Source organism: Lissotriton helveticus, chromosome 6 (assembly GCF_964261635.1).
Source record: "Lissotriton helveticus chromosome 6, aLisHel1.1, whole genome shotgun sequence".
In the NCBI taxonomy this organism is placed as follows: domain Eukaryota; kingdom Metazoa; phylum Chordata; class Amphibia; order Caudata; family Salamandridae; genus Lissotriton; species Lissotriton helveticus.
In genome coordinates this window covers 1,596,670,263-1,596,683,468 of record NC_136067.1, presented here as the reverse complement: position 1 = coordinate 1,596,683,468, position 13,206 = coordinate 1,596,670,263, and the positions used below count along the sequence as shown (strand labels likewise).

Genomic DNA, 13,206 nt, shown 5'->3' with positions numbered 1-13,206 from the left:
TACAACTTAGAAAAATGCACTAAAGTGCATTTTTCTAAGTTTTCGCTATTTACCACGAAGTTAGACTTCGCGGTAAATAGCGGCCAAAAATTGCGATTTCGCAATTCTAAAATGGTTCATGAATTGCATTTAAGGAATCTCAAATAGAGATTCCTTAAATGCAATTCCTCGCAATTTAGCGATTTCGCAAATTCTGGCCCTTTGCGAGCCGATTTTCCGTTGATGAATCTGGCTGCAAGTTACACCAGTCCAGCTCCTGCAACAAGCTTGGGGATGCAAGGCCTTTCCTCAACATTGTCCAGCAAGGGTCCATAAAAGGATGCACATGTTATGGCACAGGGCACTTACATTGCCAGGCACTAGCACATTTTGATAACTACTTGCTACAAATCAATGCGCCACAGGACTAGAAAGATTGTTGCAATGTAAAAAGTCTTAACTGTGTCCAAGTTTGAGGACTGGGTACCAGAGCAGATGGCTCCATACATTTTCAGGTGGCATAAAATCTTGAAAGAATTAACAATACTAATGTCGCTTGAAAAACCAAGAACCAAGATGTACAGAGAATCCTGCCCAAGTCAAAGGAACAGATTAAGAAAGCCAGTTGACTGGTTTAAACGAGTATTTATATCTGAGTTAACTGGACCACTGGGGCTTAGGGTCTGGAACACTCCACAGAGGCCCGGAGTCTACTACCTATCCCAATTACCTTCATTCAACCTTTTTACAGAGGCTATGGGCACTGAATTTGCATGAGTAGCCAAAGTACTTTCCCCATGGGTACAAAACTCACCAGAGTTGTATTTCTAGCAATCCAATTGGGAACTCAAACCATGCCATTTCTTGAACAATGCGGGCAACAGAAGTGGTCCCCACGTACGGGAATTGGGATGATTCATTTTAGCCTACAGCATATCAATCTAAGAATTAGGGCTACAGTAAAAATGCTGTTTCCCTCTGAGGCTGGATATGGAGCGATGCACGCTCTAACAGAGACAGGGCAGCGCAATGCAGGCACAACACACTCATGGTTTTGGACTGTTATTCAGTCTTCAGGCCACTTGATGTTGCACACATCCTTGAGCCAGGCCTGGCTAGCTGGGCTACAATGTTCTTGTGACTCCCAGGGGTCGCTTCCATGAGCAAATGCCCAAGTAAGTTTCAGTCCATCTTAATTGTTCATTCTTATTGACCAAGAACCTGCTCCTCAATATAACAGACAGTTCCGTTTACTTTTCAGGACAGGTCGCAAAAGCAAGGTTTGACTGGATCCTAAGCTTAGTCTTCGACTAGAGGAGAAACACCAACATGTAAAGTCTTACACCCTGGTAATATCCTCTTTTTAGACGTTCCTCTTGAAGTCCATATAAAGGACAACTTACTGGTTCAAGAGGGTCAGCACTGTCCTACACTGGAGGCAATGGGAGAAAGCTTGAACCAATAAAATGATATGCTACTTTTAGTCAAGGACTCTCAGCCAACCCTATGCTAGCTGGTATTAGGCACCACATTGTCAATTTGTTGATAGCACGCCCTACTCTAGGCCAGTTCTCTTTATGACTAGGCGATGCTCTTCAAAATACAGGGACCATGGAACCCACACTGGAAACATTGAAGCTTCCCTGGGAGGGTGACTTGGAACATCCTTTCACAGACTGAGTGGGCAGCAACCCTGGAGAGCCCCACGTGAATATCTCGCAATCAGTGCTTTCTCCAAATCCAATTTGTTATCTTGCACTGAGCGTCTCTTATCCCAGCTAAAATTAATGAGTACTTCCTTTGCACAGACACTGCCAGTCCTCTGTGTCAATTGTTTGACGCAGACATCTTACATATGCAGTGGCACTGTCCCGCTCTCATCGGGTACTATAGCACAATAGCAGACGTCCTTGCCCCCTGCACCGAAAGCGGCATTCCCTTTCATTGGGAAACCTATATTTTGCATCTCTTTAGAAGAGGTAAAAGACACAAAGTTACATTTCGCTGTCTAGATCTGGGCATGGCAACTGCTTAGTGGCTGATCACCAGGAGATGGAACTCTCCTGTGCCCCCTCACGCTAAAGCGTGGCTTTGCTATTTACTGACATGGGCTAACGCAGAGAGCATTGCCCTGCACAGAGCTGAGCCTCCGCAAACTCCCACTAGCCGCCAGCTCGGACGCAATATTATCGGACCTGCAGTGGAACAATGGCATGGATTCTTCGGGTTCATCCATAGAGGAGGAGCCAACCATTGTGGCGGCATAAATCGGGGGTGCTCATCCATCCCTACAGAGTCGGTATGAACCTTCATTAATGACTTCTCCCACAAGCAGTAAGCGATTACACATTTGGCACAAGTGACAAATATCTGCTAAAAGTGGACAGTGCACATGCGGGGGGATTTTTTGCAGGGGCACCCTGGCGGCATATCACTAACAGTCGACACTATTTTTTGCTTGCTTTGTCCTCATTTTGTTCTACCCCATTCCCCCTGTTCAGTATCTGTTACATAATAACCTTGCACTGTGTGTGCCACGTGATGTACATGCGTATTTACACTATTGTCGGCGCCCGTATCGCACCATAATACATAATTGTTATTCTCACTTCCTGTATCTGAATTGCAATGGCCTACAGATTGAAATCACCCCTGACTCCTACGGCCATTCATGGTGTTCCTCTGTATACGGTACGGTTTTTCTTTCGATTTCTCGTGTGAAAAACCAATAGACAGATTTACAAAAATAAAATAAAATACAGGGCCATGGACCATCTGGTACTGTTTATGCTCAGAGTTCTTTGGCTTATCAAAAAAATCAATGTGGTCCACTAGCCAATATGACATGTACAGGAGTATGGAGGGAATCATATCCACACAAAAGATAATGACAACATTAAAGTAAAGGTATTATTCTGTGCACCAATTACTTAATTCCTACTTTGTCAGCGGTATCCAAGCCACACACCTTTGTAAGATGCCCTCATGTGCACATGCACTCACAGACAAATGCACACACACAACATGGTGAGGGGGGTCAAAGTGAGGCATGAAGTTTTTATGGATGCAACCGATTTTACTAGGAAGGTCTGGTATTCCTACTCTTTAACAAGGATACTGGTAAAATGTTTTGGGGACCTGAACGTAGAACTGGCTGCCACCTACCTTAAGCCCAACAGACTCCCAAAAACTGCAGATCTGGTGCTCAGTACATTAACATTCGGTGTGATGATGATGGAGGAAAACCTCAATTGGCCTTAATGCCTGTAGCCTTGAGGAGTGTGTATCTCTTGACTTGTCAGCCCAGCGCCTCTATGGTGGCAGCATTTCAAAGAAGCTGCATGAGAGAATAAACTTAGTGGCACTTTCCAAACAGGACATTTTGTGTTTAATACCTTCAGTAATTGTTTATGATTGTGAACAGTATGCCAATGGTTTTGAAATAATATTTATGAAGATGACTCATAGCTGACTGCAGGTATCTTTTTAATATGGAACGGAGAGTTCAAGTTGGGGGGTGACTTTTGGCCAGTGGAAAACAAAAGGATGGCCACATTTCCACTTCTTCATCTTCAGCTTGGGTGGGGTTCACCATAAGAAATAGTGCCAAGTAAAATATTTCTAAACCCTCAATTTGGATACTGTAGCCTCTACCTAATAATACACAGCGAAGAGCCAGGTGGAAGCTTTTGCCCCAATGCAGGATGCTCAGCCATGACTATTGGAGACTACAGGTGGTGGGGTAACCGGCCTTCGAGAGTCTCTGCTAGTGACAGCCAGTTGACAGGGAGCTAAGGCATGACCCCATCGCTCACTTGATACAATGCCATTCCAGCATTACATACACAGGAACACGAAAGGAAAGACACTGGCCAAATTTTGACCAGTCTGTTGCTGTACTAAATGTGGGAGGTGCTAGCAGGGGACGTGGGATCTACCCTACACCCACTGTGCTTTGGGGCTGAGGTATGATGGTGCCACATAGGCTTTTCAATTGGGGCCACCCCCCCCCAACCCCGATTTCAAGCGGCCAAGACAGAAAATAAGCATTAAAAAAAAGGCAGGTATGTGGGAAAACAGTGTACTCAGATCTTTTTCTCACAAACCTTGATTGGTGGGTTACTCTCCTGAATGACATTACCACCAAGAGGCTACTACCTCGGACCTGGGCTGTTGATGAATTGTGCAAATAGTGTGGTGGAGACAACATTGATCGTAAAGGTACATTTAATATTTACTACTTGGTACATCACATTTTTCTTCAAAGTTCTATCACATTACCCAAAAATGTAATTGTACAAGTATTTACCTTTGTTAGCCTCACTGTTTATAACGTCAAGGCATTTTTCTTCTGATCTCTCCACAGGAACCATCCAATGCTTTGATTTTCCCTCAGCAGATACGCATATGTTGGAGACCTTCTGAGGGAGCAGAATCTCGGTGCCACATGCCTCAATGTCACATTCCTCTTCCTCAAACTAATAGGGAAAGTAAAAAATGTTAGCATGTTTTACCTTACTTCAGCATTTAGTATCATGCACATCGTGTAACATCTAGGGAAAGTCATGTTAAAGTAAGTTTAAGCTAGATTGGTTTTAAGGATTTATATACAAAAATATTGCCATTTAAGGGCGGACTATGACTGTTACAGCACAATTAGAGGGGTAGTTCGAGTTGGATCAGGCATCTGCCAAAAAAAGCAGATGCCCCACCCACCCATTCACCCCACTATTCCCTTACCCTATTTAGGGGTGGGGGAAATCGCAGGACTTCCGCTTGAAGAGTCACCAGCCAAAACCAATAATTAAGTGGTCTGTCAACAAAAGGACCACCAGGTCACAGTAGCAGTAGTTCTGCCGTATTTAAGGTGGGATACCATCCCCAATTTTTAATTCCCAGGACTGATGTTGGTAAGACGGTCCTGGAAAGAAAAAAAAGGAATTCTTCCTACATCCGAGCAGAAAGAAAAATGTACTTACCTTTAGTAATGATCTTTCTGGTGGCCAATTCAACACATACATGCTTCTTGACACCACATTTGCAGTAGCATGCCTAAATATCCCGAAAAGGCAGTGGCCTAGCTCCATTGGGTGCTCCCCTAATACATCTTGTGACCATCCAGGATCCTTTATAGCCCAGAAAGCTCTGACAACATGCCTGTTTCAACTGATAGTTGCAGTATGATGTATACTGACGCTACCTAATTTGCCTACTGAAGGTCCAACATAACAATTCATACATTTTTAACCTGTGGCATATCCACTATGAAGCATGACAATCCTGAAACTCAGTTAGGGCTCAGTAGGCCATTAATCCCCTCCCAAACACCCTCCCAGGAAGGAGGAGGGGGAAATGGGAGGGGGGAAATCCCTCAGTTTAAGTGCATCTGTCGGTGCAGTGGATGCACTTTCAGCTCATTTGAATGCCGAATAGGTATGCATTCTCTTTTGCTTGTCAGAGACAAACCCATTAACCCCTTCGCCGCGGGGCTAATTCTCCCGTGGCGCGGGGGCCAGGGGGGCCGCGCGTGGCACCGCGGTACTCATGACGAGCTGAGCTCGTCATGACTCCGCCCACTTAATGGAACGCCACGCACAGGAGGGGAATTAGCCCCGCGTGGGCGTTCCGCGGCAGGCTGGACCCGGATAACTTCACAACTCTATGATCTGGGAAGTGGGCGCTGGCTTACTTTTGACGTCTGTAACCATATAGAGCCCACCTCTGGGCAACATCAATGTCTGCCTATTTTTTCCAAGCCTTTCACACAAGCAGATGGAGAACCTTCGATTAGATAAACTTCTGATACCTTATTGACCAATCCCTGAACTTACAACCATCAGACTGGGAGGTGGGTGGGAGTCGGGAGGAATCTGCAGGTAGCTAGAGTAGCTACCAAAAAGATACTGGTTGAAGGTAAGTAACTTTTTCTTCAACTTGCAAGTTTCTCGTGAGTTAAATAGATTACCAGGTAGTACACTCCCTAGAAGAAGGCAAACCACTGGTTACATAAGGAAGTCTTGTAGCAAAGAACTGGCAAAGTCCTGTCCCTATGCATCTCAGAATCCAAGCAGTAATGTTTGGCGAAACAGTGTAGGAATGCCTACACAGACATCTTACAGATTTGGCTCTTGTGAGTGCAGAATACGAAGACTTGGCTCTGGGACAGTGAGCTTTGATTTCTCCAGGTGGCTCCTTCTTGGCAAGTGTGTAGCACATTTTGAAACAAAGGAATAATGTAGCTGGACAATGTACATTTCTGTATGTGTTTCCTTTTCTACTGCCAAAGTAACAGACTAAGATTAGGTCATGCAATCTGATACCTGAAGTACGGTGGAAATGAAAGGTAATGCAAACCTAGGTTTCAGGAGCTGCTGCCATTCCCCCTCCTGTGTGGGATGAAGTGGGGAATAGAAGAATTGTAAAGTAATGGATGGACTGAGATAGAAGGGAATAATTCGCAACACTAGACTTCCATTGAAAAAGGTCAAACGGCAGCTCGGAACACAGTGCCTGCAGCTCAGTGACCCACCTTGCCGAAGTGATGGCCACCAACCCCCCCCCCCCCCACCCCCCCCCCCCAAAAAAAACCCGTATCACAATAGAGGACTTGAACAGGGAAGGCTGATTTGCGAGACAGATGTATGCCGACAACACAGCCAAATAACGTTTTAGATTGGCCACACTACACACTCTTAGCTAGAGAGAGTACAAACTGGAGGACCCCTGATAGTTTGGCTCATAAATAGCCCACATTGTTGTATGTACTGCATGAAATAAAATAAAATGGTTTTATCTGCCAGAATAAACAGATTTTGTGAAGAGGAAACAAGTGCACTGGATGACGTCCACCACCTCTGCTGTCAGCTAAAGGAAGCGTAGATGTCCCACTCAATCTCCAGGCATGAATGTGGAGTTGTCGAAGATTGGGGTGCAGCACCATCTCCTCCGACTGGGAGAGAGGTCTGTCCTGATGGCCATCGAAATGGGCACACCGGGAGAGGAACAGATGGTCTACATACCACACCATTTCAGCAGATCTGGTGAATCTTCTTAAGAACTTAGTAGTGGGGGAATTCTGCAATAAAGATTAAAGTTCAACCTCAACCGAAACACATCCCCCTCCCTTAACGGATCCTGGAGGGCACAGAATTGCTGGCACAGAGCATCTTCCGAGGAGACAAAAATGACCACCGGAGGCGTACACCACTCCGCGAAGATGCCCAGGACTACCTCCAGCGGAAGATGCCTCTTGTGAATGGCAAGGTATACGTGCTCATGCTTTTGACTCTGCTAGTCAGAGAACCCACCAGGTGAATGGCTGTTAACCAAATCCCATGACTAAGTGCTCAAGTCCACACCCTCAACACCTCAAAACACAGGATCTGAGGCCCTACTCCCCCTTGTTTGTTCATGTGCCACATCAGTTGTACTGTCCAAGATCTGAACAGACCCATCTCGGACGGATGGAAGGCTTTGAGTGCCAGCTGAATCATCATTCACACCTCTAGCAGGTTGATATGAAGCACATGCTTCTCCGGAGACCAGAGACTCTGATCTCCAGATCCTCAAGGCCGGTCTTCCACCCTAGAATAGAGGCTTCAGTTAGTATTGTGGCCACGGTTGGAGAGTGACTGAAGGGCAAAACGAGATCTGTGTCTGTTTCTTGAAAAGGCCAGGTGAAAACAACAGAGTTGTTGTTGAATGTAGATGGTGCAACACAAACTCCGGAAACTCGTCCTTGAGCAGGCAGTCATCCAGGTATGGGAAAATGGAATACCTGACCATCTCAGATGGGCCATAACTACCAACATCACCTTGGTGATGTCAATCCATGTGAGAGAACTGCAAATTGGTAATGGGTGGAACCCACTACAAAATGTAGTTACTTCAGGTGCCACAGCAGAATTGGGATGTGAAAGTATGGGGCGACTTTAAGGAGGATCTTAAAGGAAGGGTAGGTCCCGATTTCTATTATCGAGACGAAAAACTGTCCCAAGGCTGGTAGAAAGGAGGACACATGGTCTCCCACAGGCTCTTTCAGTGCTTGCAGAATCAAACTAGAGCTGCTTTCATTGTGGTGTTGGGTAGGAAGACAAGGAGCCTGGTGCAGGAATCCACATCTCTTACTTCTGAATTTGCCTCTATAATGTTTAACCAGAGGGCTTAGGGGCTGAGGTACCCGTGATTGAGGAGTGTGGCATTGGCAAAAGCTAAACCCTCTGGAGAAGCCTCGAAAGTGGTAATATTCACCTACGCCCACCTATCTGGCTGTATCATTGAGCGCCTCTGGGCTTATCAATATAGGGCCTACATTACTAAAGTGCATGACTAACGCGATGAGGCTGTTGGATTGTTTGGCCAGCCCTGATCACCGAGACTCTCAGACCTTGCAGACATGCATGCTTGCAGATCGGGTAGTGCATAGACAAACTGAAATCAATTCGGTTTTAGCACTGTTTTATGTACAGATATATGGTGAGTAAGGTGGGGTTCCCAGCCACTCCATGCAAGATTATATGTAAGCTGAAGAGACACACATGCTCCAAATCACAGTGGCCATGGGTAGTGAAACTTGGTCCTGGGCATCAAGGCACTGGCTCAAGACAAAGTCCACCCCTTGGATTTTTATTTGATATACATTGACACCCTGGCACTGGCGTTGACTAAACTGTTCAACTCTGCCAAAAAAACAGGCTCTCTCTCTATGACACTGCGTCAAACCCAGTGGCTTGTGTGAAGACTGGCTCTATTTTTTTCCCCGCCGCAGGTAATCAAGAGGGGTACACACCAAGGCTGCCCCTCTCCCACCTATTTGCCTTGGCTATAGAGCCACTTGCTTGTACCCTTCAGACTGGCCGTCATTACTGAGGGTTGCGGGATGGGAGATTGTCACTATATTTCTCACACTATAAGGATAATCTCCTACTCTATATTCGAGGGGAGCAGACTGTTGTGGAGGGGGCCGGTTCCGCATTAGTGTAGTTTGAGTGCCATTCTGGCCTTTGGGTTAACAGACAAATCAAATGCATTCCCACTGTACATTCTGCTCATGCAAGCTCCCCCTCTCTCGAGGCAGGCTCGACCCTGTGTTGGGAACCAGTTGTGCCAAAATGGGACCCAATAATCTTCTCCTGAATTAGCCTGGCGACATGAGGGAGGCTACTGGTGCTACCACCTACATGGGCCACCCCATCCTTCCTCTCTCAAAGTGTCTGCACATGATCACATGCCCAGAGGTCTTTTTGGTGCAGCAGGCACACAAGCAATAATGGGAAGTGTCACAGATTTTGTACACAATCGCTATAACCAATAGCGAAGCGAATAGGTCCCAAAGGCTAAACCTATTGGTTTTGACAATGCTTGCTTAGAACTGTTTTAGTAGAGCGCTAGTACAACTAACTAGTTCATTCTGCTGTGGGACCCGTATAGTAATTATTAGCAAAAGAGGTGGGTTTTCATGGTATTTGTAGTATTTTCTTAAGCGTTCTTAAATACAAAGTTGAAAAGGTAGAGCATTCCAAAACGATGATCTTGAATGTGCAGGGACTTTCCACAATATTTGCATCTGGAAAGCAGTAGCAATGGACTTTTTTTTTAGGATACTGTGGGGCATAGCTATGAAAAGCCTTATGAACAAGACAAAAGGATTCAATGTCAACCCTTTGCTTGAGTAGAAGAAAATATATAGCATTTTTAGTGCGGTGTGATCTTCAGGCTGAGAATGAGGCTTGAAGCATGTATCCTCTTTGGAGCCTCCTCGATGTTCAAGTGAGTAGACCTGCAGCAATTCTGCTGAAGTAGTGAATATGTGAAAGGGTGATACAGCACTCTAGGGTGTTTGAAGAAGTGATAAAATACTGAGAAGTTACCAAACGTTTGATGATTATAACTTGAAAGTTTGCTTTAACAGATAACCGTGAAATGTATATCTTTAATGCTAAAAGTGGAAAGTACAAAATCTTAACTATAACGTTAAGGCGGCTAGGTTTCTCTCACAGAGCCAATGTTCGAGTGGGTGACACAATCAAGATTTTTTTTTTTTTAGAAGCTGAAAGGTGCAACACCTTTGTTCATGCCGGCATAGAAAATGGTAGTCACGATATCTAGGTCACGTTGATTCATGGCTAGGAGACATGGACATGCACAAGACCTTAATTATTTACTATGAAGAAACATATTTTTGGGGTCTCTGAGACTCTACATAATAATACATTTGAGAGAAGATGCTGGAACCAAGATTTAATAACTATTCAGCATCGATATCTCCATGGTGTATGGTCCTGTAGCATTTGTGTAGTGTGCTTTACTCTGTTTGAGGTCCCAAACAATGGAGCAGACTTCAGATGTTCTGCCTCTATTCCCTTCTAATTTCTGTGTTAGTGTTGCATTTGGCAGGCGTATTTAGTGACCAATGCTTGCCCAAAGTCTCAGTTTTGCCACTGCCTAGGATATAGAACAACCTGGTAGTAGAATTTAATAGTTTAACCTGGGCACAAATTACATTCCATCAACAAACAGCAATGTCTACATACTGCATGAAGTATATAAAAGCTCCGGCTTCTTCCTCCAGGGCATACAGTCTTGGTACGATTGTTTTCGGAAGGATATAGGTTGCGATTCCACCTATGACCAGGGCCGGGCTGGGACCCGAAACCGGCCCTGGCAAACTGCTGGGCGGCCCCCCTGGGTGGGGTGGGGAGGGGGTTGTGGAGGAGTGGGGGGTGCGGCTGAGCTATTTTGTTACAGGGGGCCGATATTGATGGCCCCCCGGTAACAAAAATGGCCCTTAAGGTGCCCAAAAGCACCCCACACCGGGGAAACGCCCGGTGCCCACTACAACAAGTTCGGCCCTGCTTAGGACTGTCTTTTCTCAGTCCCACACCCTCTGTTCGAACTCAGTGGGAAACTGTTTACTTCAAAAAGCTGTATCCCGCAGTGCCTTGGGTGTGGTGTTGAGAGAGGGGGGGGTGGGGGGGAGGGGTGGGTGTGTATGTGAGAGTGTATGTTCTTAGCAGTGAATATCGCCTCCAAGTGAGGTTTGGGATTTGGGTACCCACCCTTCTGTGCAGCAGGAGGCTGAGTTTGGTTCACCTGTTCTATCCAATTTAATGGAAACATGATGTAAGAGCAGGACAGACTAGGTTTTGTGCGAGATGCCTGTAAACAAAAGTTAGAAGCAAGTAGCCCTACTAATCTTTACAAAAACAAAACAATGAAGAGTGTATAGGGAAGAGAACAACCTGAAAATACATGTGAACACAAACTCATCACAACACTGGAATGATGTGAGCTCCACCTAAGGCAAGGACCAACAATGATGACTGGCACAAGTCTTATGTTCCAACCTTCCGGTGAGTGTCTTTTTTTCTCGCCATTTAATTTAGAAAATTCTACCCTCAGTGGGTGGAAAGTCCAAATATACTCATAGTCCCTTTCCTTCTACTGGTTATTACAGGCCCATTTCCTTGTTTTAGAGAACACTTAACAACTGGTACAGCCCTCAGCAGTGGGTTATAATGCTAGGTTACAAAGTTTAGAATACAAAAGGGCTAGCCACTCTGCGCCTCTTCTCCATGGCTGGCCTAGTGATATGGTGCAACTCTTCTTGATGATGCTCAGAGTCAACTGTGACCCTAGATTCTCCATCCAAGCCTCACATGGGGTTAGGAACTCAAATCTTATAGGGTTCACTCCAGTATGCTCAGTGTAAGTTGCAGGAAGGGTGTCCAACAACTCCTCCACGTCAGACAGTAAAGGAATCCCTCCATGTCAGGAAGAGACTGCATGGTACTCTGCCCTGTGATCCCTTCTCTGGCTGAAATCAGGGCAAATCTGATCCATGACCTCTCCCACATGACCTTCCCAACCCAGCAATGATGCATCCGTCATTATCGTCAACTCTGGGTGTGGTAGGGAGATGCTTGCCACCGGATGAACAGTGGTCAAGCCGCATCCACCTTAGGTCTTTAGCAGTCTACTTCAAAACCTGATTGGAGTTTTCCAGGTTTCCTTGATACTCAGTCCACTGAGATTTTAGATCCCACTGCAGAGGTGCATATGCCATCTGGTATGTTACACAAGCAGAATGCAGGAGGCAAGATGTTCTAGAGGACCACCAGCCGCTCTCACAGAGACCCAGTGCAGAAGTGGATACATTGGGATCATATCCCCAAAGTCCTGGACCATGTCAGCCAGCCAAAAGCTTTGAAAAAACACAGTATCCAGAACAGCTTCGAAGAATGGGAGTCTCTAGGAAGGAGTAAGGTGTGACTTCAGAAGGTTAATTGGCAAACCCAAATATGTGAGGAGGTTTGTCATCATCTGGAGGTGGTCTATGACTGACTGGAAGCAGCCAGTCGTCGAAATAGGGGAAATACTGTTATTCTCAACCTCAGGAGATGTGCAGCGACCACTGTCATCACTTTTGTGAACACCCGAACAGTGCTGGCGAGGCCAAAGGGGAGTACGGAAAACTGAAAATGCTCGTAGCCCATCTTGAACCGCAGGTAATGCCTGTGGGACAGGGATGTGAAAATAGGCATCCAAAAAATCCAATGCCACCATCCTGTCGCCTGGATTCAGGGCAGATAGAACTTGGGCCTGCATGGTCATCTTTAACTTATTTTTTTGGAGAAAAAAGGGAGGGTGAAGTCCTAAAATAGCACAAAGGTCTCTGTCCTTCTTCAGCAACAGGAAATAGCGGAAAAAACATCCAGTCCCTATTTATTATTGCTGGGACCTTCTTGATGGCTCCTTTGTCAAAAAGACAAAAATCTGCTTCAGTAAAATGGATAAGTATTCCTCCGACATCTGCTGTGCTGTGGTGCATATGGTTTAAGGGCAGAGTGGAAAGGAATGGCAGTGCGTACCCATGCTTAACGATTTGAAGCACCCATCAGTCAGGTGTGATGCTCTGCCACCCGTGGAGGTAATACCATATCCTGTCTCCAATGGGATAGCTATATTCAACCAGGGACAAGCTAAGGTGGCTTGGATGCGTTAGCAGTAGGGGTGGGGGACAGAGCAGTACATTGCCCCGATTGCCTGGATGTTGTTGGGCAGATCCATGACCTCGAAAGGACTGAGGGGTCTATTATTGTTGAGGTGGACAAATGACATGGTCTTTGTGCCTGGCCTCTTTTGAAGCCTCAAAAGGGGGCAAACTATTGGGGATACTGCCTCATGGATGCAGAAAAGCTGAGGGAGGGCACTGTGATTTTGCTCTCT

General features: G+C 45.8%; 1 protein-coding gene across 1 annotated transcript in view; it reads right to left on the bottom strand.

The window, feature by feature from the left end:
- IFNGR1 (interferon gamma receptor 1) overlaps positions 1-13,206 on the bottom strand; it is a 219,877-nt gene that overhangs the window by 21,527 nt on the left and 185,144 nt on the right. Inside the window, exon 5 of the mRNA XM_078649395.1 lies at positions 4,289-4,457. Coding sequence (XP_078505521.1) covers positions 4,289-4,457 — 169 coding nt within the window. The remainder of the gene's footprint in view (positions 1-4,288; positions 4,458-13,206) is intronic.